General features: G+C 45.2%; 2 protein-coding genes, 2 long non-coding RNA genes, 1 other non-coding gene and 1 pseudogene across 5 annotated transcripts; 2 read left to right on the forward strand and 4 right to left on the reverse strand.

Moving 5' to 3' along the window:
* Nucleotides 1-1580: 1580 nt before the first annotated feature.
* Nucleotides 1581-2346, reverse strand: LOC120693962. Its single transcript, XR_005683260.1, has 2 exons — nt 2160-2346; nt 1581-1924 (listed from the first exon to the last, which is right to left on the reverse strand). It is a non-coding gene; the product is annotated as an uncharacterized LOC120693962 (long non-coding RNA).
* A 2653-nt stretch (nt 2347-4999) lies between these two features.
* Nucleotides 5000-7316, reverse strand: LOC120693967 (pentatricopeptide repeat-containing protein At3g06430, chloroplastic-like). Its single transcript, XM_039977129.1, has 2 exons — nt 6645-7316; nt 5000-6483 (listed from the first exon to the last, which is right to left on the reverse strand). The coding sequence occupies exons 1-2, from the start codon at nt 7158-7160 to the stop codon at nt 5374-5376; spliced, it is 1626 nt and encodes a 541-aa protein (XP_039833063.1). The 5' UTR covers nt 7161-7316; the 3' UTR covers nt 5000-5373.
* Nucleotides 7317-12202: 4886 nt separating this feature from the next.
* Nucleotides 12203-17011, forward strand: LOC120693965 (annotated as a pseudogene).
* An 845-nt stretch (nt 17012-17856) lies between these two features.
* LOC120693960 lies at nt 17857-20067 on the reverse strand. Its single transcript, XR_005683258.1, has 4 exons — nt 19906-20067; nt 19727-19825; nt 19552-19593; nt 17857-18160 (listed from the first exon to the last, which is right to left on the reverse strand). It is a non-coding gene; the product is annotated as an uncharacterized LOC120693960 (long non-coding RNA).
* Nucleotides 20068-21255: 1188 nt separating this feature from the next.
* LOC120693971 lies at nt 21256-21411 on the reverse strand. Its single transcript, XR_005683263.1, has one exon. It is a non-coding gene; the product is annotated as a 5.8S ribosomal RNA (ribosomal RNA).
* Nucleotides 21412-21726: 315 nt separating this feature from the next.
* LOC120693958 lies at nt 21727-23257 on the forward strand. The gene is made up of 4 exons (XM_039977123.1): nt 21727-22010; nt 22565-22899; nt 23079-23135; nt 23231-23257. Exons 2-4 carry the CDS (start codon nt 22573-22575, stop codon nt 23255-23257), a joined length of 411 nt encoding a protein of 136 aa, XP_039833057.1. The 5' UTR covers nt 21727-22010; nt 22565-22572.
* Nucleotides 23258-26117: the final 2860 nt, after the last annotated feature.

Consider the following 26117-nt stretch of genomic DNA (forward strand, 5'->3'; position numbering starts at 1 on the left):
CTAGGACCTAATACCCTACAGCCTCCACCCACCGGCAAGAGGCCGGCGGTCTCCGCCCCCTCCCAACGGCACTGAGACCATCGGCGGGGGGGGGGGGGATTTGGGGATCGCGAAGGGCGAAATGCGACAGCGACAGGGGTGGGGAATGTTTTCCGTTGGACCTTTTATGTGGGGTGGAGCCCGGGAGGCAGTGCAGTGGCACTACACATTTGTAGCCATCGATTCAGAGTTTCAGACATTCAGGTCACACGGCAAGCATGGCCAATGCCATAAACTTCTTTTTTTTTCCTTTTGCGATTATTAGGCCTACACATGAAAGCTCGATAAAGCGTGTGTCCATCTTCTGTTTGAGATCTTTCACCGAAAAAGAATCTTCTGCTTGAGATTTATGGTTCACAAATCTTGAGAGAATTGGAAAACCGCCTTGTTGAAAGAAACAGAGTGCAGGACAGCAGGAGTTCACGGTCTCTTCTGTTGTCAGTGCTCAACATCAATGGGGAATGCATGTGTGGATGTAAAGCAGTTAGTCAGGCCATTTTCCCCACTCAGAACAAAGCAAGGCAGGCAGCACACTAGCAAAGAACGAAGCAACAAAGAAAAGCTCAAGTCAATACACGATGCCACTGACAACCATCCTTGCATATAGAGAGTAAGATACTCTAGTAGATTTTAATCTTTTCAGTTCCAAGCTGAACATATATAAACTGAAACCTACTTTTCATAGTCACGATGCCACTGACAACAATCCTCGTTCCGGAAGTGAAAAACTAAACTGAGCAGATCAGATCCGTTTTTCAGGCAAAAGAACCACAATATACGTTTGGACGTTTGGTTCCAAGCGGATTCGTCGACCATCAAAGAAAACTAAACCTCAAACATACTCTTCATAGTCATGATCATATTAACCAACTACCGAGGAAGATTAAAAGGTCCGATCGATAACTGGTGTGTGGTCACGGTGGCTTAAACTACAAAGAAATTTAACTACCAGCTGTCGAACAGAATATTGGTAGGCATCCAAAGCATCAGCCCTGCAACATGTCAGCCGCCGCCGCCGCCGCGCCGCATATTCAACTTGTTGGATTTGCAAATGGCCATGAACTAGCATATTTGGGCTCAGGTGTGGTTACTTTCCCTCCGCTGGCAATGGCGATACACTGCTAGCAGGACCTGACAAGTACAAATCATAATTAATTAATTAGTGCCTGACAGCTGGGTAATGTTTACAAACAAGGCACGAGTGGAATGAATAATCTACATACATAAAGATACAAAAGGCCACAAGCAAATCATCTCGACCGCTGTGAACTTTTCCAAATCAAGTTTAAAGGGCTCGTGTTTTTTAATGTCAGTTTCAGATTTGCAGATAAGACGGTTGATACGGTACCTGAAGCATGGAAGCTCATGAAGGGCAAGGCGCTGTAAAATACTCCAGAGTCGCTCACCTTGCTCACCTGCCCTGATTTCAACTCAATCATCAAGGTGCTAGTATCTACCCACACAAACACAACACCGACACCCTCAGCAAGACCGATCACCGTACGAAACTGCCAAAGCTAGCCACCAAGGCTGCCTGAAGATTTCACCGGACAAAATTGCATAAAAGTCCAAGAGACAAGTCCAAGAGACACTTTACACTAAGTCACTAACTAGTAATCTAAACACATCAGAGCTAAGAGAGACTACTAACTATCCATTACGCCATTAGAAAAAGATCCAGAGAGCATGATGGCAAGCAGAACTGCAAATACATTTATGCAAAGTGCTGCAAGCCACAAAACATATATATGCCATCTGGGAACTGTGATCACCAGTATATATTTCCTTCATCTTAGAGACCTTGCACTAGCAACTTGACTTTTTCATGCACTTGAAGCGGAAGCGCTGCTACTTGGCTCCTCATCTGTAGAGGCTGCTCCCAGTGCTGTAGGAGCACAAATTTTGAAAGTAATATCAACAACGTTAGGAATCAATGTGTTGGAATAATTAGCACTTTTAGTTTTGATTCAATCCGATAATAAATCATGAACAGTATCACAAAGGAAACAGACCTAGACAGTCCTACCAAAAAAACTTGAACCTGACTATCTAGCAGAATCATATCTAAACATGTAAACAAAAATAGTATACAACACATGATTAAGGCAAGATGCACGTACGTTTCCTTTTTTATGACGATGGGACAGACCAGCCTGTTCTTTCATTTCTGGCGACGACGCGCGGCGCACGCCCGACGAAGAAGAAGACGCGCCGTGTTGTTGATGCAGCGAAGACGAATGGAAGCGATCGAGCAGTCGCGCAGAGCGCTTTCCAAAAACCTTATTCGCCCTCTCCCGGTGCAGGATCGCTGAGGACGACGGTTCTAGAGACCTGCTCTCCCGATCGCAGTTGCACGCCAACGATCGGGGGGAAGTAGGCTCGGCGGAGAGAAAGCAAAACCTAGATGCGTTTGTGAGCTATTCGAGTCATGCGGTGGCCGTCGCATTTATAGGGAGAACCGCGTAGGGTTAGGGCGTCCCGTAACCGAGTCGTTTTCTCTATTAAATATGAAACAAATCTGCAGCAAAAATAAACTGCAAAAGGAAGCCGCGCACCCGCAAGGCTTGAGGCCGGATTTCGGCGGACCATTCACGCGCATGTCGCGCGCCCTTCGCCACGCCCGGCCCGGCGAGCCGAGCGCGCGCATGTTTCTTCCTTTCTCCTCCTCATCACATAGTTATTACAAAACCATTATGAAAGTGAGATATGTTTACAGTAGGTCTTTATTATTACAGTTCTTCCAAGTTCATTGTTCAGCGGAAGCAGAAAATATACCATCTAACGATAACTAGACATCTCGATAAAGTCCATACGAGACATCATTCTTTCAGATCGAAATCCGCACCAACTGAAGGTTCATCCCACACTACAGACCAACCTGGGGGCAAGTTATAAGGCCAAGTCAAACCAGCGATCATCTCTTCAAAAGCCTCACCGGAAAACAATGCAACAAGTAAGCCTGAATATACTAATACTCATTAAGGCTTATCCATTTATGGATATACCTTAGCCCACTAACTAGACATGCACGGCTGTGAAGCTCTTGGTTTTCTTTTGCTGAAAAAGCGATAAGAGTAAGTCCTTACGTTCATCTTTTATTTTCCGAATTCTATGTTGATTAAACCAGTCTAGGTGAGCACCTATTGCTAATCAAGCATGTTGACTTTAATCATCCAACTATTCATTTTGTCATTAACATCTTTCAGATGTTACTCGATGTGGCAAGTGTGTTAAGCAGTCTCATTGACCGTGAGCGGTGGCCGATTCGAATCGAGTTCTTAACCTTGCAAGGTAAATCTAACTCCCACGCATGGGGAGCCCAGTCATCCACGCAACATTTTCCCTTTCTTCCCGGCTTGTGGAACAGGGTCACCCCCTCGACTACATAGTACAACTACTCCGCACCCGAATGTTGCGCTCATCCTGGATTTCGTCCAAAAGAGGGTGAAAGTAAAACGCTCATCCTGGACTTCGTCCAAAAGAGGTGAAAGTAAAGTCCACTCCCTAGTCCAATCGAGTAATCTGCTTACCGATTACCATATTTCTCAGCACGTGGCTAGTATGTTCAAACGCTTAACAAAGCTACCACACATTTCATCCTTATGCTATTTCACTAAGCTGACGGGGTCTCCATCCCAAGTAACGACCGTTGACCCTGTCTATAAACCTTATTATTTCAAAGTGGTGGTAGAGCATTTCAGAGCCTGTAATCTCGCGAGTAGCAGGAACTACTCGACTTTTACCGATCCTAATTAGCAGAGCATCTACTCGATCTTGTCTAGTAGGAAACCATCCATGGGTACCTAGAATTATGCATTTAAGGTTTCAAGCATCTCCTAGAAACTTAAATGCACAAATAATAGATTACAACATAGGTTACATAAATTTGCAATTAGGGAAAATTTAAATGCATCGGGGCTTGCCTTCTAGGGCACTGTCAGCAATCGGTTCTTCCGAACTTTGGTTCGGGTCTTGAATGAGTTCACTCGAGTTCAGCTGCAACTCGGTGGATGTATTTTCGTTCGTCGGCACCAACTCGTATGTTCCGTCCAAGACTTGGTGGTGTCTATATGAAATGCAATGGACGTTTTATTACTAAAAAGATTTGAGTATAGCTTTCCCTCACTATAAAGTTGTAATCCAAACTTAGAGTTTTTATTGATGAAATTTCTTTTATCTAAAGTTTACTGGGCGTAGTTTTAATTAAACTTATGTTTACAAATGTGCTTGGTTGGATTTTGTTATTAAGGAGATTATTATTTATGAAGGATTTTGATCTTTTTATTACATGAGTTATGATCATGTTCTGGTGCTACAAATTTTGCACAAGGAAGCAAACTAAGACATGAGTTTATAGTAAAATTTTCAGAAAAAACCAGTAAAGCATTTGCTCATAAAAATTTACTTAAAAGCATCCATATCGATATCAATATGAATTTGTACAGAAAGAACTATATTAGTTTTGAAGCTCAAAATTTTACAACGTGTTCTACACCTAATTATTAACGTACTGTAAATTTTTCAGATTTTTCCTACACATATAACAGTGGTAATAAATTCGACAAGTATCAAGTCAATATAACAAGATTAAATTTTTCTAAGAGTTCTGTAGTGTTTCTGGGTTTCAAAATTTTACCATAACCTATTCTTTGTATGATAGTGCTTCAGTAAAAATATCAGCATTTTTCTACCTCAGGATATTTAGTTTTGCATTTACTTCTTTTTAAACATGCATAAATATTCAGGGTAGATGTTGTTAAGCAAAACTGTTCAAACTTTTTTGTGCAGCATCTATGTCTACTAGCAAGCTTGTGTGTGATTTTTAGAAATAAAAACACACCATAATTACCAGGAGAAAATACACAAATAAAACATGTGATATCAAACTTAAATCATATCTCCTATTTTACTCAAGATTTGGTTCCCAAACTTTGTATGCTAGTTTATCTACTCAAGAACATAAGCTGGTAAAAATTTCATATTTTTCTAGCTACAACAACTATATTCCCCATTTTATGGCTATTTAAGGTGGTTTAAATCACAAATATAGCTAGACAGTTCTAAAAAGCTGGGAGCTTTCAAGCCGTGTGACTTCAGAGCTACACACATTACCGTCACATTTCAATTGATACAGTGAAGCCCCCAGAGTTCACAGAAATACAGTTGCCAGGAGATATAGATACTAACTCTGCAGGCCAACAGACAAAATGGAGTTGGAGAATGGCTGCCACTCTACTTGGTTGCATTATCAACTCCAAACTGGGACAGGAGGGAAGTTTTCCACCAATGCAGACAGGCTTAAATGTCTGAACCATTATTCGGTCAGCAAGTCAGTTACACCATGACAAGATCAGTTGGAACCAAAGTTGGGTTCTCCTGATGCAAAGCATAAATCTTGTCAGTCATTCCTTCCTTCCGATAAGCTTCCACCAAGATAGAGTATGTCATGGCATCCGGATCACACTGCTTATGCTTCATGTGCATGAAGACCCTCTCCATCTCCATCAGATCATCTGCTTTTGCACATGCACCAAGAATAGCATTGTGGAAAGATGTATCTGTGGGCACACCAAGTCTCTCAGCAAGCTTATCCATGCCCACAACCTTATGGAAAAAGCCTGCTTTGCTAAACCCATTTATTAGACAACAGAAGGTCTTTGTATCTGGTTTCATCCCCTCAGAGCGCATCTGGTTAAATGTGTGTTCCATGTTTTTGGCATCACCCGCCTCAGCAAATGCCTCAATCACATTGTTGTATGTGGCAGTGGTCCATGGAAATGCTAGCTTGCGCATGTACTCCATGACTGCAGACATCTTATCGTACATCCGCTTCTTCCCATAGGCGCCAATGAGAATGTTCAGTGTGCGAGTTTCCGGTTCGATGCCATAGCTTCGGAATTTCTCATACCATTCCTCCATCGCTTCCACCTGGCCCCTGTTTCCAAACAGGCTTAAGATAATGTTCATTGTCCAGACATCCGGCTTGCAGGTTGTGCTGTCGAGCATGTTAGAGAGCATTCTTTCCATGTCATCCAACCGTCCAGCCTTTCCATACCCACTGAGGACAATGTTCTGCATGACCGTGTTGGGTGATATCGAGCGCTCAGCCATGTCTTTGTACATAGCTTCAACAAGGTCAAATCTGCTGGCATCGACACAGGCCTTGATGATGGTGCTGTAGGTGTAGACGTCAGGCTGGCACAGTGGAGAGGCCTTCATGTCTGTGAGGAGCTGGAGTGACTCATCCAGTAGGCCGCAGCGGCAGTAGGCCCCAATCAAGGCGGTGTAGAGCTCAGGGGTGGGTTGGCATCCTTGTTGCAGCATCTCGTCGAATAGCTGGCGCGCTTGGGCGGCGTGGCCTGATCTGCCAAGCAGCACGATGAGCTTCATGTAGGTGCCCTCTTTCGGATGGTAGAAAGGCTGCTCCTTGAGCATCTCGAAGACCTGCAAATACCAATTTACCATTGGCGTCAGCATCAGCATTGCGAATTCCTTTCCTCAAACAAGAAATTGATACAAACTAGAAATTGAGGGGAGCTGTGGGTTGTTGGAGATGATGGAGCAATTCAAGCAAGGGAAACCAAATGTAAAGGGGTGGTGTGCACCTGCAGCGCCTCTCGCCAGTTCTTTGAGTTGATGCTGTCGGCGAGGGCCTCGGTGGCGGTGCACGCCCACGCCTTGGCGTCCGCGCGGGCGTCCAGCCGCTTCTTGATGTTCTTCAGGGGCGTCCTCGACGCTTTCGAGTCGGGGGGCGCGGCGGTGCCCAGGAACTCTCCCGCCTTCCAGTGCCGCTTCTCCGGCGGTGGGGCGGGGCGGCCGCCGTCCCTGCCGGCGGAGGACCCCGGGAACTCCCCCGCCTTCCAATGCCGCTTCCGTTCCGTGAGTTGGGATGACTCCGAGGGCCGGCGCTTCTCCTGCAGCGGTGCGGGGCGGCGCTTCTCCTGCGGCGGGGTGAGGCGGCCGCCGCCGTACCTTCCGGCGGCCGAAGACACCCCCACCTCCCCTCTCCCCGGCACCCCGAGGCCCGGCCGGAGAAGACGCGGCGGCAGCGGCGGCATTCGGGAGTTGGAGAAGAGAGCAGAACCAGGAGAAAGGGAAGCGGTGTAGGCCGGCGGACCCATTGCGAGGCGTGTACCAGATTGAAGAGAGAAGGGAGGGCGGATAGCAGGCCGCGCGCCGGCGCCGTCCACAGAAGGGTGCTGGCCGCCGCACCGAGCGCGCCATTGACAGGTATATGAAGCTGGGAGTGGGGAGGACGATGGACATAGGGGAGAAGGGGATAAGGCAAGTAGGATGACAGCCGTCAATTAGTTCTATCCAATATTCATAATCACGAAAAAATTATACCCCCTGCAATACTCATACCTTCGTGCGAGTACAAAATCGTTCTCATACCCATACCCGTTGGGTAAAGTAAACCCGATGGGTAACCCATACCCAATTAGATACCCGCTATGCACATATTAAATAATACAAAACTAATAAATATATGATATAAATACAATCATAAATCATCAAATATAAGTAAATAAGAGGAATACAATAATTAATAACATAGCAACAAACAAATTAATCAATTTTTTAAATATATATACCTATATGGATTTAATTTATTATATTCTATGTATGATTGTTGCGAGTATAAATTACTTATGGGTACGTGGGTATGGGTAGTTCACACTCGTACCCGTACCCGCCTACCGACGGGTAGATAATTGTTTTCATTAATATACCCACGGTGAAGAATTCATTCCATATCCGCTTTTATATCGGGTAAAACCCGTCGGGTATCCAGGTATCAGGTACCCATTGTCATCTCTCTAGACAAGGGTCAAACAGTCAAAGAGATCGGTGGGGTTGCACCCTCTGACATAGTGGGCCTACATGTCAGTGGTCTTTTATTTTAGTAATGAAAAAAATCTATTGGATCATGGCCCACTTGTCATTGAGTTGCAGCTCCAACCACTTGTTATTATTATCTAGAAGGAAAAATCTAACCAGCTAGCAGTCGCCCGTCAACATCATCCTAGTATGTCAGAGGACGTGAGGACGCTGCTATTTGCATACTCACGCTCGTCGACACGTGAGGACGCTCACCCATACGTGAGCAAATAGATTTTTTCGTGAATCGGGCGCCCTGCTGCGTTCCAGCCCCCACCAGCCACCGCCCGATTCCGCCTCGACACCAGGAAGCTTTCTGGAGCTCCAATTTCGCCCCCCCCCCCCCCCCCCATCACCTGCAGCTGCCAGAATCAACCAGGACCAACTCCGGTGAGCTTCCTAGCTTCATATACATTGTGCGATTCCAGGACGCCGGAGATCCCCGAACCTTACTCACCCCCTCTGCACCTCCGCAGGACCTGCGTGGATCTTCCCAGTGGATCAGCAGGCCCGGACTCCCTCTGCAGCGACCTCCTCCATGAGCCCCGAGTCGACCTCGCCACCGGTCTTCGCTGCCGACCACCCTACACGGCCTCCCCGTCCGAATCCTAGCCTCGGTAAGCTTCCACTCTCCGCTCTGGTTATTTTGCGCTAGATGTTCTAGACCGTAGATCCCTCAGTGGGCCGGGCACCGCACGCCAGCGCCTCGCCGCCACAGCCCTGCTGTGGCGGATGCTCTACAGCGCAGCCCAGTCCTTCCCGTGCAACGCTTTGGTCTTGCGCACACCTGCCTTAGCTCACTGATCCCTTTTGGCCCAGAAAGGAGGCCCGATGTCGCGTATGCGCGAACTCCGGCGAACTCCGTGGCCGTAGCGCCGCCTTCACACCGTGCTCCACGCTCCGGCCATCCCCGACCCGCGCACGAGGCCCCAGTGGACTACACGTGTCGCTCTCGTTCTTTTGCACCAAACAGCAACCCAAATGAGCCCCTGTAGCGCCCGAACGGCCAACTCCGGCGAAGCGCTGCTGCGGGCGCATCTTCCCCGGCGAGTCTCGCCGCTGTTCCGCGAGTGCGCCTGATCTGAACCGTCCGATGTAGATCCAGTGGCCCAAATCAGTCCCGCACGCGAGTCAAAGGAGCAGCGTACCGGTCAGCGCCGGTAACTTTTTCTAAAGAGACCCCCGCCTTTCCCAAAATGAACCCGCAGTCCATGACGGTATAAAAATAATTCTATCCAGGCTCTGTTTTTATCACTTAAACCCCTGAGTTTTCCCAGTTTCGAACCCGCGGTCCAAACCCAGCGCTGGCCCAGACTTTTTGCGCGTTAGCCCCTGAGTCTATGGGTTAATTATGTTTAGGTCCCTAGTTTTTGCACAGAACCCCTGTAGTTTTCAGTTTTCTCGTAGTTTAGCCCCTGGACCCAGTTTTAACTCTAGTTTTCACATTCTAGCTCTGTTTTAGTTGGTTTTTACGTCCACACGATCGTTGTAACGCGTAGAATAGTCTTAGCTCACTTTTGTTTGCTGTTTTTATGTATTGTTGTACTGTTTCTTAGAGTTTTTTTTGTTTGCATGTATGTGTATGTGCTAGACTTGTTTGGCGTTGCGATCGTGAGTAGACATTGATCCGTCAGAGGAGTACCAGGAACCATCTTCCGCGGGACACTTTGAGCAGCAGGAGCACTTTGAGGAAGGCAAGTATAACATGGACATTCCTATTACTTTCAAAAACATTTTCATACTGTATTTTAATAATGTATGCCTGTAAGGATCTTCCTAGCCACTTTATTCCTTTATATATATATCCTTGGGTTGCATTTTGGTTAGTCGTGCTAGGTGCTGCGCTCTCACATAAATAATAGTCCTTTTTAATTAATTTTGTTAATGGTTCTATGCAACTTAATCTCTGAGCATGACCCTCTGTGCTGTGTGCTTGAGTGGTACATGTCTCATTAAAATTTGTTTTTAGAAACATGGTTTAGGGGGCCAACACGGTGCTTAGTGCTTGGTTGGCCACTCTCCCTAATGACCGGTTCATAGAGCGACAACCTGGGACAACAGTGCTACCACAAGACTAGAATGGGACGGTCTTGGCTTACTAATTAGGTCTTTTTGGTTCGGGAGTAACTTACCTGCGCGGGCAAGGGGGGCGGAGAGCTGCTACGGCCCTCGTACCATGTGGGTTGACTGTGATGTGTGCTTGTTCCCCAGTCGGACCTGCTCTGTAGTAGTAATCCGGAAACCTCAGCGGTTACACCTTACCAATGAGATTCTTTGTAACGGCCTCGTAGTGCGCTTGCTAGTCATCTCACCTAAGGAAGTGTGATGAACAACTACTGTAGCTCACGACTTGTGGGTAAAGATGTGCAACCTCTGCAGAGTGTAAAATTAGTATACTAGCCGTGCTCACGGTCATGAGCGGCTCAGATCCTCCTTTTGATTAGTGGGGTTACCTCCTTTTGATTTTGATTAGGGGGTTCCCTTGGTGGTTTTGTTTGGTTCTCAGTAGTTCATAATTAATTTTAATTAATTACTATGTAACTGGGTTTATGGTAATTCATCAACTTGTAATAACTAGCTTTAATAAAATTTTACCAAGATTAAAAGCTAATGCAGTTGAGTCAGCCAACCTTAGAGCCTCATAGTTTGTGTTATATTTGTTGAGTACAAGTTGTGTACTCACTCTTGCCTACTCTACTCTTTTTCCTCTCGCTCTCTTTTTGGGATACTCTACTGCTGCTCAGTTCCCGGCGAGGAGGAGTTCACCCAGAGCTAGCAGGAGTACGAGGACTTCTAGGCGGTCGTCTCCCAGTCAACGTCTCTGTGGCGCCCAGCTTCCGAGAGTTTCGTACCTGCCTTATATCGCTTCCGCTTGTATCAGACATTTTATCATTAATGTAATAAATACATTCGTACTTGGTTTATTATATCTTTTTACGTGATATGTGCTGTGATATACTGTTCATTCTGTTGTATATACGTGTGACTTGATCCTGGCACGTATATGATTGCTCGGTTTATGTCCTCTTATAAACCGGGTGTTACACTGTCGCGTTTTAATGACGTCCTATCGGGAAGGTTGGGTGAATCATGTGCCACTAATGCAATCCAAATACCGTTCACTAAACTTTTCATTTTTCACAAATGTTCAGAATTCAGAGCTTGTTCTTGCCTTTTGTTTTTTGGCGCATAAGAGTTTATTCTTGTTAGAAATGAAGAGCATGAAAAAAGTTTGACCCAAGAAGTTTTCAACGGTTATGGAGAAAATTGCCATTGTCGATCATGCGTTTCTGCCTGCAAAATGCACAGGACGAACACACAGGTTTACAGTTACCCAGCTTATAGCTTCTGTTCACATCTGTTGCAGGCATGCCTAAGGAGTGTCTAGGAAGCTACAAACTTTAGACCTGTAAACCGACTAGGAAGGAAGTTAGGCTGGTTCCAACAGCGGGTCTGCAGCCCCAGCCCACAGCCACAGCCACGTCAGCGCCACGTCAGTTCTCGCCAGCCCACTCGACCCCAGCGCTCCATCAGTCAGCCTGCAGCCTCAGCCCACAGCCACATCAGCGCCACGTCAGCTTCTCCATTCCAGACTTAACCATTTCAGAACGCGTTGCTCTATGATTTAAATTGACACAGCAAAATGGGGAGTGAGAGGTGTGGAATGAGCTCCAACCAGCCCTCTCTATTTATAGATGAGTTGGGGATGAAATTTGTGATTTTTTGGAATTTTTTTCGAATTTTTTGGAGTCCAAACGGTCAAAAACGGCTAATTGCAACGGCTAGCTGACGTGGCGCTGACGTGGCAGCCGTTGGCCAATCACAGAGCGCCGCGTGGCAGCCGACCGGACGCGGGGTCGGTCCCGACCGGCCGGGTCGGTACCGACCAGTCGGTACCGACCGCGCACGGCTCCAACGCCGGTCGGTACCGACCGCCCGGCCGGTCGGTAGCGCTACCGCCCCGCGCTCTCGATTTCCGCGCTTACCGACCGCCGGGGGTCGGTACCGACCCCGTTGGAACCAGCCTTATAAACTTTAGAGCTATCAGCGACTCCTAACTACTCCTTACACCAAAGATTCAAAGGAGCTTATATCCTGTTGGCACTGATCACCCTCCCCTCACTTGCACACACAATTCTCTCTCTCTCTCACTCACACATAGAGAGAAGAGAACTGACGGAGGAAGCAGATAAATAGCACGCAAGGGAATTTCTGCACCGCACACCAGCGCACAAAACACATGCACTTGTATTTCACTAATCACGCGCTCTTCATCTCTACTCCTTTAAAGAGACAGTGGTTCGTGCGTCGCGGTCAAAATCTCGGCCCCCGCCGACAAAAGAAAGTCGCCCGTACTTCCTCCCACGTCCCCACGTCGCCCAACCCCAAACAGACTCGCTCTCTGGCCTCGGCTCGGCACCTAGCGCCTCGCTCTCCGCCCCATCCATGTCGTCCGGTGAGCTGCCGCTGCCTTCTCGCGTCTCCGCCCGGCTGCCGGTCTCCGCCCTGCGCCTCCGCTCGCGCTCCACCCGCGCTTCCGCTCTCCGCTCTCCGTCCGGAAGCCGGGCGCTGCTGCTCGCCTCTGCTTCCGCTCCATTCACGCCAGGCTGCCGAACGCCGTCCCGCGCCTCCGCTCCCACCCCGCCGCCGGGTGCCGTCCAGCGCGTCCGCTCCAGTCCCATCCGCAGCCCGGACGCCAGGAGCCGTCCCACGCCTTCCCTCGCCCGTCCTCGCCCTCCGTCGCTCGCTGGACGCCGCCGCCGATGGACCATGCCGCCGCCGCCGCCCTCCGCACTCGTGTCGTCGCGCTCCTCCTCTCTTCCCTATAACTGCGGGATCTCCGGGCTGGTTCCCTTCCCCGCCGGGGTTCCAATCGCCGCCACCGAATGCCCCCCACGCGCGTGGCATAGCCTTGCTGCGACCGCCCGCAAGAACCTCTGGTGGTTGGGGGTGGCCCGACGCTTCGATTTTGCTTCGATTTTTGCGGGGGAGACGGTTTCGATTGAGAGGACCCTCGCTTCCCCCTTTCCTCCGACGATTGGCTTCGTTTGGTGACTCGGGGGGATGGGGCTGCAGCAGTCCTAGGAGGTGCTGTTGTACCAGCAGGTCAACTACGGCAACGTCGACGGGATTGGCTCTCAAGGTATGTCACTCAGTCTCTCAGTCTGGGTGATAAATTTGTGCCCCTGTGAACGAATCGGTTGAGTTACTGATGTGAAATTTGTGCCCCTATGAACGAATCGGTTTTACTGATGTGCTGCTGTTGGCGGGGCAAATGTTGGCTTGATTGCAGTGGATTGACAAGGAAGGCAAGACACCCCTGATGGTCGCCTGCATGAGGCCTGACCTACTCAACGTGGCCAGGTGCTCATCGAGTTCAGAGCCAATGTGAATGCCTACCGCCCTGGTATGGACGCAGTTCTTGTCATGCCTTCTGCTGCTTGTTACTCGGCCATGTGGCATAGAAATTGGGTCTGCACAAGTTTAGTGATTTGTTACTTTTTGTTTCGGTGGTATGAAATCAGCTGAAGCCAGGTTATTATGCTCACTCAAGCTGAAGTAATTTATTTAAATACTACCAAGCATTTTGGGAGAAGGGGGTGGGGGTGGTTAAACTGCTCACTTGAGTAGCCAATTAGGGTAGATTTCGGGCAAGCAAGGTAAGGTTGACCTCTGCAGCCCCTTTAGATAGTTTTGAGTACTATATGCTCAGCAAAATCAAATCAAGAAACATTGGTTAATTGAAGAGATTTGCTCTGCTTGTCGCATTCGTAATCACCACATTTTATCCATTGGGTAGGGTCACATTGTGGGACTGCATCGCACCATGCTGCCAAGAAAGGCTCAACGAGACTGTCCATTTACTCCTCTCACATGGAGGTATATGAGGAACAATATATGGAATGCTTTATTCCTCTCTTGTGAATTGGATTGGGTCTCTGTTAATTGAATATATTGCTATATTCCTGCAGCTAATCCTTTCATACCAAATGATGATTGCAATACCTGCCCCTTTCTTTTAGTTTCTCGGTAGAAATCCTATATGATGCCCTTGATTTAATATTCCACATGAGCACAAACGTTTCGTTAATGGCAAAAAAGATGTATATTGAATTTTTTAAGGGAATACATCCCTTGATGTAATATTCCACATGGAGCCCATTTGGTCTTGGTAGTGGGTATAATAATGCGCAGGTTATCAGAAATGGGTGTCCAAGATGAAATAACATATTATAAGTACAGCTTGGATTCGTGTCATTTGTTCCAACGTATATCTGTTAGCAGATTGCAAAATCTTGTGAACTGTTGGACTTGGAAGAACCACTTTTACAGTAGGTTTACATGTTTCTCTTTGTGTCCCAAGACAGCATGCTATGATTTACACAGCCCTTCTAATTTCCCAAGAACTCCTTTGCTGCAGTAGGGTTACATTGATTTTCTTACACTGCAGATAGCTTATGGGGGAAGTATGCTATAGACATTCGGTTTCTGCAAGAGATAAGGATATAGACTTACATGATGTGCTCATCTCTTGACACCCAATGCTGAAAGAAAGGCAAGTAATACAAATCTCTTTTACAAAAGTTATGAACAATTCGCAGTTAGCCCTATAGATATTGCTGAAGACATAATCTTATTATGATATTCTTTTACTGAGAAATATGCAATGTGGTGCCCTTAATTTCATTTTTCTGGAGAAATGATTTCCTCTTCATGTTATCTACTAGCTTATATGGGTCCTTAACTTGCAATCAAATATTGTGCTGATAACCTTTGTGTTCTGACAGTATCATGGTTCTTAGTTGTTACTCTAACCTTATCATGATGCCATCTTTTCAGAGAACAGATAAGTATTTAGGCAGTATTGAAACCTGAAACAAAGTGGATAAATAACTTAATGAAGCCCTGAATGAGTTTGGAATGCCATGGCACATACGTTTGCACACTAAGAATAACCATTTTCTCTTAATATTTCCATGCGTTGCATTGGTACACAAAGCGCTAAAAATCCTACCAAGTATAACCTTGGGCATGTAGGACAGTGATTAATGGGGCTCATGGATTCTAGGTGGTCCTATCCTTTGGGAAGGAATGGACACCGAAATGCCATCATATCTCACTTAAAAAATGCTCGGCCAACTCTATGGCTGTTAATACAGCAATAAATACTCCTGCTGATCTCTGGTGATGGAATTGAGATTAGAGTATAATGTCTAATGAAATTAGAGTATAATTCCTAATCTTGGGACTGAAGCATTGAGATGCAAGAATTATCGATATGATACTTCCTAATTGTAGTCCTGATGAAACACTCCCACTGGCTAAAATTAGTAGCTGGATACTCAATCACTTAGCACATAAATGATTGGTGGGTGGTCATAGAAAGTAAATACGTGAAAGAAAGGAAAATTGTTCTTTTTGTGGTTAGATTTGTAGACACGTGAACGATGATTCAATGCGAATCACGCACATATCAAAATTTTCTTTGATCCTGCAGATGAACTCATCAACTGCACTAGGATTTCTCTCTTTTCTGCTACTGGGCTGGACTTCCTTACAATGAAATTACCGATCGATCAGATATTCTGATTAAATTAACTGCTTGTTTGATTAAAAATTAGCCTGGCCAAAGTAGTGATCTCTTATAGAAATATGTGGTCATTTTTATTCCTTCCGGATGTAGCTCAGCAAGTCTCAGTCTGTACCATCTTAAAGGTGAACGCCATTCCAGAAAGAAATATTCTCTGCTCAAGTTGTATTCAAACAAATCACTAGCCTGAACATTGTATGTAATATCAATCTGGAACCCTATCTCATGCAAATGTATTCTTTTCTGGCTATCTGATGAGCCATGTACAAGTTTCAGTTTGTACAATGTATATTCTCTGCGCGCTCAGTGAAAAAGCGACAAATTGTGGTGTATATGCAATGGCTAAGCTACTAAAAAGTATTGGGGTATGACAACATCCAGTCGGGATTTAGGCAGATTGCTAAAAATAATAATTAATGTATTTTGCTAAAAAATAACTCACCTTTCATAACTATTGTTCAGCGGTCATCAGAACGCCAACCAATTTGGCGGTATCGTGAGGCATGCCCCACCTTACCTCCATTTTCTGCTTGGTGAAAACAGTCATGGCTGAGCACTTACTTTGAATTATTTGATGCCCCAAATCTGCACTAAATGGTAGCTAAACAAGTCACCCACTATAGCTCTCTCTCTCTCCGCTCTAAATGGTTGTTTCTTTATGAAGCACTGCCGCTGCAGGGCAGAGCAAGCTTTTCACCTATACTAAATATTTCTGCACACATTTTTGATCTGCTACTGAATATTCTAAATCTATCATACTGTTCTGGTACCATTATCTAACATATTGAAGAAGTTCGATGGTGAGACTGACATAGGTTGTTCGGCCATCCACACCCTGACCTTGACTGAATCTCTATGTGGCTTCCAATTTGTTCTGACTCACTTCGATAACAGGCAGCTGCTGATCAAATCAAATCCTGGTGAAGTTGTGAGGCCTGGTAGGTGTTTCTTAACACAAGACTGCAAAATCGTGTCATTCTGCCTTGTATGTACGTTTGACCGATGCTCAATTTTGATGCAAAATTGTGCAGATTCTTTCAAGGCGATTAATGACGAGGGCATGCCCATGTACCAGAGGCCCTTCATGAAGGGCAAGCCGTACATCCACTCCTCGGTTGAGTTCCCGGACTCCTTGAACCCGGAGCAGTGCAAGGCCCTGGAGCTGTAGGCCGTGCTCCTGCCGAAGCCTAAAACACAATACACCGACATGGAGCTGGACGAGTGGAGAAAATGCCGTATGACGTATTGAGGAATAGATGCGGAGTCGGCAGCAATAGCACCAGGAGGCCTACGACGAGGAGGCAGACATGCCTGGCGGCGCCTAGAGGGTGCAGTGCGCCCAGCAGTAGGTGGCTGGCGCCGCAGCAAGAATTGTTTGATGGTGGCGGCAAATTTGTTTTTAAGCATTGTGCGACTATTGTTGGCTCCAAGTATTATCTCCGTACGATATACTAACGTGCACCACTTTTAAAAATTATAAACTATGATATTGTTTATGTATCTATGTTTCCTACAAATATTTTACGCCGCCGTGGAAATGCACGGGCATTCTACTAGTACGCCACGGAGTACAGGAGTTAAGTAAACACACACGCACCGCACGACTCGGCCAAGCAGGGGCGGAGGGCTCATTGTGGCCCAAGTCATACCTAAGCCCACGCCGCCTCCTGAACTCCCGAGTGCCCGCCCATGCCGCCGCCCGAGTTTCAACTGGGGACGCATCCTCTTGGCCTCTGCTTCGGCCTCCGGATCCGTCGAGGAGGCAGCACTACCACCCAAAAAGTGAGCTATTCCTTCTACGATCTATTTGATCTTGTCGAGTGAACAAATCATTTTATTTCAATCCAATTTTCCCGCGGCATGCAGATCGAAGATCCCTGACTGGCTGGATGTGAGGATTTGATTTTTGTTTCAGTATCAGATCGCTTCCTCGCTATGATCTTATACACGAATGCAAGTAAAGGTAATTCCGATTGTGCAGTGCATCCAATTTGTTGCCCAGTGTCCTGGCTTGGCGTTCAAAATGATCAGATTATAGCAGTATCATATAAGCATGATTTGATTGTCAAAATAATATTGCGAGGTGATGCTTTTCTGTGGTGGCCAAGAATTATGTGAAATCATTGCTATAGTCAATCTGCATATTTTCTCTAGACAAGTACATGGTAGATGTATATATGTGTAGCCAACAATGCGAAACTAAAATGATTTAGCATGTAAGCTTCTTTTGAGTCAAAATTTCAGACTTATTTTTTTATTTTCTAAACTTTTCTTACAATTGTGCAGATGTTTGTGGTGCTTTCTGGCCATGTTGCAGACGTGCTGATGATGATCCTTGCAGGAGATGGTATATAAGTAGACATATTAAAGATGCACCATGCATTACATCTCTTATTTTCATTAGAGGACATGTGACTGCTTAGAACATATTTTTCTGCAGCCAATTAACAAAAATAATTGCATAGAATCCAATTAAACTATCCCTCAGCACCATCTCTGGCTTGAACGTCTCCTTGCCGTCCGCACATTGGCGAGTACGAACCTGTCCCGGCATCGCTTGTTCTTGGTCTTGGTTTGAACCACTTGCTTGTTTAAACTGAGGTGAGTGGGCTGGAATGATTAGGTGTGGATGCGCAGGAACAGATGCTGCTGCAAAAGACAATTAACGCAAGGTTGTCATCATGCATACAGAAATGATCACCACTGAATAATGAACCATAAATCTAAAAGTCTATACCCTAAACTGTTACATCTCAAACCACGAACCGTAAACACTAAAACCAGAAATTTAACCCTTGAACCCTACACTAAACCTTACACTTAAACATAAAAACTGTTAACAAAAAACCTAAAATCTAAGCACTGCATCCTGATGCGTACCAAAATGCGAACTCACATACGTGTTTGTACAGTTACGTAGTGTCTTATCTATAGTGTCTTATCTGATATATTCTAAACTTCTTTATAAGAACATCCATATGAAATAGTGTCTTATCTGATTTAAAGTAGTACACAATGGTACGTCTTTCTATTTTTCAAGTATAAAATCTAGAGAGCATCTAAAACTATCGAGCATCTTAATGGTACAACTTCTTGAATTTCATTATATCACTAAACATTTGCAAATAATAAGTTCTCAATTGTTTCCGGCCATTTCAAATAATTGCAAAGCAAAGATAGACAACTAAATAATCAGGTTAAATCAAAGTATAGGCCGAAACTGGTTATGAAAATAATCAGCAGAAGTTGACCTCCTCTATACTCCAAACATCACCAGAGTTGTCTGAAGCGTTCTTGTTGTGATCGCGCACTGAGTTCAAGAAGCAAGTAGCTGATGCCAATAAATTGTTGTCCGAACAATAGGACATATATGTGTGATAAATATTGTGAAAATCATTTAACTTGTATTACAGAAAACCACGCCCAGCCAAATCTAGGTTAAAGGCAATGGTAATTCAAGAACGCAGCAAGAAAATTTAGTAGACAATCTTTTTTCGTTCTAAACAACTGTCAGCTGATTGTACGGTCACGCATTATTAGATTAAATTAGTATTGGGTATATTCAGAATCTTGATGGCACAAGGCTATGATTATTAACCATGGTTTCAAGTCAGATATCAGACTGCATACATCGAAGTTGTGCAACTTCCAATGACATTGAACTATTGGATGAACTACAGACCTAATTCTGGAGTGGTGGGGATAGTTAATCATTTTATCTGTATCACAATAATGGATTAGACAGCAGTGCTTATTGCAAAGTTGCAGTTCCAGTCCAAACTGGATCTTGAAGGAGAGCACTCGCAGTTTTGACTCCATTCGAGGTACTTTCATCAATTCTAAGAAGAACTGAACCAGGAGAACCATAGTCTCTTGTAAACATACCTAACCACGTAGTCATATATCTAACTAATAAATTTATGAGCAATTTGAGTGCATCCAATGCTAAATGTGATCTTTCATGCACATACCTTCAATTTTTCCCTTACATAGCATACAGACCAAAGGTAATCAAGTAGTAACAAGAGTATAGCCATTACCTGTTCACACTTCCCAAGAGTTTCCTTGTCTCCGGTGTAATTCTGAATAAAAAAATAAGATGGTAAATTTATGTAACAGGATCACCAAGTGTAATTCTGACAAAAAAAAGTAAGATGGTAGATTTATAAAATGAGATCACCAGGGAAGTAAAAAAACAATGTACTGGTGAGGTACCTTGAGAAGTTCCATTTCTACTTTCGTAGGGCAGAACTTTATAAGATTCTCCACTTGATCAACATCCAAGATAGATTGATCCAGCGCCAGAGCCGCACTCTGAATATATCAGTCATTTATAATGTATCAGAGATTATAAATAGTCAGATACCATATCTTTGTACGGTCCTCATTCTTACCACCAAATCTGATAGTGGCATCTTCACTTTTGTCAGCAACTCAATCTGTTTCTGTTCACATTTTAAGTGTCAAAATAAATGAGATATCAAAGAAAGATTATGAAACTATTACTAATTGAAAGGACATAAATTTCACAAGAGGTGGATTAAAAATCCAATCAAATCAAAAGTAGATGACACTACAGTAGTACAACTAGTAAGTGACTCAGCAGTCAAAAACTCAAGTAGCTGACAGTATTAAAAAATTCTTTAATATGATGCATAGTGCATATTGCGTACTGATTACTTAACAAGGAAATTTCCATACAGCCAATGTTGAACTTAATTGCTATAAATCTATAAGACTATAATGCTATGTCCTATGAATCTTACACATGGCATAGAAATCATCATCAGATGTGTACTAATTGCTCGGTTTATGTCCTTTATAAACTGGGTGTTACAGAGGGTGTTGCGCCCTTGACCCCTCTAATCATTGGCTTTACCCGATAGAACTCATAATGGGCTCCAGCTATCCTGAAAGAAACTTTGGAGGGAACTAGCTACTAGATGATTCGATTAGTCTTTGAGGGAACCAGCTACTAGATGGTTCGATTAGTCTTTCGCCCGACGCCGCCGGCACGGCCGGCAACAGCCCACGCCCCAAGCTGATCGGCGGACCAGCAGAAGCCGTTCCGCATTCGACCGGGGTGCATCGCTTGCCCCCATCCATTTCCCTCCCGGGTATTTCAATCACTCTTTGACTCTCTTTTTAAAGTTCTTTTTATCTTTCCCACGCGGTACTTGTTCGCTATCTGTCTCGCGCCTGTATTTAACCTTGGACGAAGTTTACCGCCCGATTTGGGCTACATTCCCAAACAACCCTACTCCTTGATGGCACCTTGTGGTGAGATAGGGTCCGGGCCGGACGGGGCTCTCACCCTCCCAGGTGTCCCTTTCTAGCGAAATTGGGCCCAGTCCATCTCTGAGGACGCCTCTCCAGACTATAATTCGGGTAGTGAGACTACCCGATTCTCAAGATGGGCTACTCCAGGTTCGCTCACCGTTACTAGGGGAATCCTTGTAAATTTCTTCTCCTTCGCTTATTTATATGCTTAAACTCAGCGGGTAGTCCCGCCTGACCTGGGGTCGCGGTCCGAGCACCGAGGTGCTACGAATGTAAATGGGTCATTTAGGTCGAGGAGCTAGCTTTGTGACGGGACGCCACATCGAGAACAACTAATGTCGCCACCACATGTTGGTGCCCGGCATGGTATGCTAGCAGCCCCAACTTCAGCCCACCACGCCACGAGTCACGGGGTGCCAAAACCACATCCGTACCCATGTATGGGTTAGGAGTGTCTTTTGGCTTGACGCCCAGGCAGGCATGCCCTCAACCAAAAGGTCTCGGACGCAACTTGTATTAAAAAACTTGATGGTTCACGGGATTATGGAATTCACACCAGGTATCACATTTTGCTACATTCTTCATCGATGCGAGAGCCGAAATATCCTTTGCTGAGAGTCGTGTTGTATTAAGATAGCAACATTACCATAGTTCGAACTGGAATTACTTCCAATAAGCACGCATAAATTCATTTAAATTATAGATAATAATAGTAATTTTGTTAGAAAATTATTCAAACTCCTACCTGACAACCGTAGTCTATTACATGTAAAAATTGTATTGGGGTATATATGATATTTGTTTTTGCAAGTCTTAAAATAAATATGAAAAAGAAAAACATTAAACAGTGAAGGTACGACAGCATGAGACAAGACCTGTTTTGGCCCATCTAACTGATTTGGCCCACACAGCCCAAATCAGAACGCACGTCGCTTCTAGCTGTTGGATCGAATTGGACGGCTAACATGCTCTGTGCTTTGAATAATATCCCGTCGCCAGCCACTCCCGAAACCCTACCACGCCCGACTGTTCACCTCTCTCTCCCTCTCCTCACCCTTCTGCTGCTGCTCCTCAAATCCGCCCGTCGCTCCCCTCCCCAGCGCGAGGGCAGCCTTCGCATCCTCCTCCTCCCTCCCCTCTACGGCGACCTCCATCTTGGCGACTGGCGTGGACTACGACGACTGCCATCCCCAACGGCTCCGTCCAATGCCCACCGAAGGTGAGCTTACATCCACGGCTCCATCCACTGCCCACCCATCCATGACCGGCAGGTTCTGAGCTCGGTAGCTGCATCCCAGCTAGACCAATTTGTTTTCTTTACCTTCGTATTTCTCTTGGCTGTTTTGTTCTGTTGTTTGATTGCAGCAGCAGCAACTCAGCTTGTCTGGTCTTTTTAGCAGCAGCTTATCTTTTCATTTCTTGGTTTCCGTCGGTCAGAGCAGCTGCAATAGCAGTCATTCCTGGTTTTAGTTCAGCCTTCCGCCTGACAGAACCTCAGTGATTTGCAGCTAGGCTCGTATGATCTGATCTGTTAGGTCCGGCAGTAGCAGATCGTCGTGTTGCTCTCTGCTGCATAGCTGCAACTCGGCATGTTTAGTTTGTTCATTAAAAGCACTCTTCAGTTTTCAGCAAAATTGGTGTTGCTTTTTGTCGAATTTATTTATTTTCAAGATATAATGGTCTTTTTTTACTGTTAGTATCTGGGGCTATCATGTCATGGGAGTACTTTAGAATCTGCTGTGCTCCATTGCTCACGTCCTTTTGCTGTTTCAGGTTAAGCAATGATACTGGACTTTATTGACCTGTCCAGTGATGATGATAAGGTGGTTGCACAATATGTTGACTTGACTAGTGACGAGGGCGATTTTGAAAGAGAGCATCTTGCTTATGGACAAGGTGATGCTGCTCAGGGCATAACATTTCTTAAACAGGAGTTCGTTGCAGATGATGGACAAGCTGAAGCTGCCCAGTGCACAGGGATATTACAGATGCAAGAACTTGGAGCATATGATGGACAAGCCAATGCTGCCCAGAGCACAAATACTATGCAAGAACTTACTGTAGATGATGGGCAAGGCGATGCTGCCCAGGGCACAGCGACATTACAGGTGTAAAGTACCCCCAAATCCCGCACCACTACCACCCTCCTCGCCACACTCCCTCTTCCCATGCACACACGTCCGCTGCGTGTGCAATGCAGACCTAGTGAAATGGTCTGCAGGTGCTTTGCATCCTTTGCTTGTAGGCATGTTTGTGCCCTTAATGTGGTTGTGCGGCTCCGATGCAGGTGCTGGCTCAGAAGACAAAGGAGGCAGAGATCACGGAACATAATTTGCTGCCTCAAGTAAGTCTTCTCCCTATCACCTTGCCCTTCTCCACTTCAATTCTGTGCAATTCCACTGGTTTCGGGCGGCTCCCTACTGATCGAAACATTGTTAGATTGAGATGTTGTCCAGAGGTTTCTGACTGGTGTTTGCACAAGGCCTCAAGGTTTCACTGTGGGCTTCCTCGTTCAAATTGGGGTCGATTTGAGCATCGCCATGCTTGCGTGTTGAGTTGTTCTGCATTTGCGGGGGTGTTGGTGGATCTTGTCTCAGTTTCACCAGTTAAGTGTGCAGATTCTAGCGCACTTGGTGCTTGGCAATGTTTTCAAATCGGCTGGTCGGTCCTGGTCGCCTAGGGACCGACCATGCGATTAATCGCGATTAGTCGACGACCAGGTCGACCTGGTCGAGCCTGGTCGTTCCCTAATCGTCCATATGTCTACATGTTCAGTATATACTATATAGTGTATATATAATTATATATATACAATATAGTATACAGCAAGCAATTCTGCAGGTTTTGGTGACTTACTTTTGATATTTGCTCTCCAGAACTCCAGCTTCTTGTCCAAAACTCCATATTCTTCTTGCTGAATCCCTGCTGCTGAATCCTGCCCTGGTCGAGAAATGCCCTGGTCGACCGACTAATCGCGATTAGTGGACGACTAATCGGACGACCAGGTTTCTGGTCGCTCTGGTCGGGTCGGTGGTGCTGGTCGGACTTGGAGAACCGACCTGGGCGATTAATCGCGATTAATCGCGATTAATCGGACGACTTGAAAACATGGGTGCTTGGGCAGTGGGGTTTTGGGGTCCCTCTGGTCTCTGATAGTTTCTGCCTCCAATGGTTCTCATTCAGTTCAAAGCATGTGGAGTAGTTTCTAGATTCCTCAAATTGCATTTGGTCCCCAATTCTCCACGAAACACCCTCTAATGTATGGATAAGTTTGGCTGTTCATATGGATTGCTTGGACAGTACACATGGATTTGGTAGGGTTTCCGCTACTTGCCTTTTTCAAATTCCTTAACTGATTTGGAAGCATTGCACCTGAGAGGGTTCTCTACTTGGTTACTGCTGGATTCAGTCTAAAACTTGGGAGAGAACTTTTCCTTGTTTGTCCTCTGATTTCTGCAGTTTTGAACATTGCTAGCTCTTGGACTGATACATGGCGGTGTTGATTTCTACTTGCCTGGTTGATCTTGGTGATTCTCAACATTGGAGCCAGTAAATCGTCTCCGAGTTGGTTGGGAGGAAGTACGGACCTGTTCATTTGCATTTAGATTTCATCGGGCTGCAATGCATATATGTTCTCCTGTAACAGATTGGTTTGCATACATGATTTTTTTGTCGTTTCAATTTTTTAGGAGAAATTAGTACTTGTGGTGGCTGATAATCATTTCTCTGGAGCCTCTAAAAATTGTCAATCCATTGAATACCCATCATGCTTAATTTATGTGAGTTTGAGGAGCACTTTTTTATTAGTACCTTTTCCCCTTCTCACCACTGCTTGCACGAGGAATAGAGGCACATTTATTTCTGAATATAACTTGAATGGTAACAGACACTTTTATTTGAATTTGAGTTTGACAGTACCAGTGCCAGCTGCCCATGTTCCTAGCAGCAGCAGCAACAACAACAACAACAACATAGCCTTTTGTCCCAAGCAAGTTGGGGTAGGCTAAAGACGAAACCCAAAAGAAACGAGAACTAAGGATAAGCGAAGCATAAAAAAAGACAGAAAGTAGAGAATAGGTAAATAGAAAAATAAACACTCCTATCAGTGAAACAAGTCATGGTTCCGGCACATTGATTGATAGTCTCCAAGCGCTCCTATCCGTAGCTAAATCCTTGGAGATATTCCAATCCTTGAGGTCTCTCTTAATCGTCTCGCTCCAAGTCAGTTTAGGTCGACCTCTACCTCTCTTTACGCTATCAACCCGCTTTAGAACTCCACTACGCACCGGCGCCTCAGGGGGCCTCCGTTGAACATGTCCAAACCATCTCAACCGATGTTGTATCAATTTCTCCTCAATTGGTGCCACCCCGACTCTATCCCGAATATCTTCGTTTCTAACTCTATCTCTTCTTGTGTGCCCAACAAACCAGCGCAACATACGCATCTCTGCTACACTCAATTGCTGGACATGTTGCCTTTTTGTAGGCCAACATTCAGCGCCGTATAACATCGCCGGGCGAATCGCCGTCCTATAGAACTTACCTTTTAGCTTTTGTGGTACCTTCCTGTCACAGAGGATGCCCGAAGCTTGCCGCCATTTTAACCAACCGACTGAAATTCTATGCCTAACATCTTCATCAATGTCGCCATCTTTTTGTAGAATCGATCCTAAATACCGAAAAGCACACATTTTAATTTCTACTTTCGGTTCCAACCAAGCAGTACATATTTCTGCATTAGTTTTCAGGATCATAAACTCTTCTTCCACAGTTTCTAATTGGCTATTGCCTTGTACCATTCTACAGAGTTTAAATTGTATGGTGTGGTCGTGGGAATCATATGAGCTTATTAAGCCTATGCTACCGTGCTATAGTAATATCAAATTCTTTTATGTGCCACTGGTGTATATTTTTTGGTAATCAGACACTGACGTTATAAAAGTTTTGCTGCCTTATTTACTTGAAAACACTGTGTGGTTTATTTCCAATTAGATTACTCTTGTTTTCGTTCTCCTATACTTTTTGTATATGCCATCACTTACATTTTGCCTGGAATGTTTTCCTTTATATTGCTGGATTTTACTTTGGAAGCATTCTGGATGTGTGATGCTATTAGCTGCAGTTGCATAATGATCCAAATCATCCAACGCCATTTATATTACAGCAATCAGTGCATTAGTTAACTTTACACGTTCTTAAAAATAATTTAAAAGTGTACATTTCAGTTCAAACTGAAATGTACACTTTCAAACTGAAATGTACACTTTTAAATTATTTTTAAGAACGTGTAAAGTTAACTAATGCCGGAACCATAACTCTTGATTGT

Source organism: Panicum virgatum, unplaced genomic scaffold (genome assembly GCF_016808335.1).
Source record: "Panicum virgatum strain AP13 unplaced genomic scaffold, P.virgatum_v5 scaffold_1235, whole genome shotgun sequence".
NCBI classification, from domain to species: domain Eukaryota; kingdom Viridiplantae; phylum Streptophyta; class Magnoliopsida; order Poales; family Poaceae; genus Panicum; species Panicum virgatum.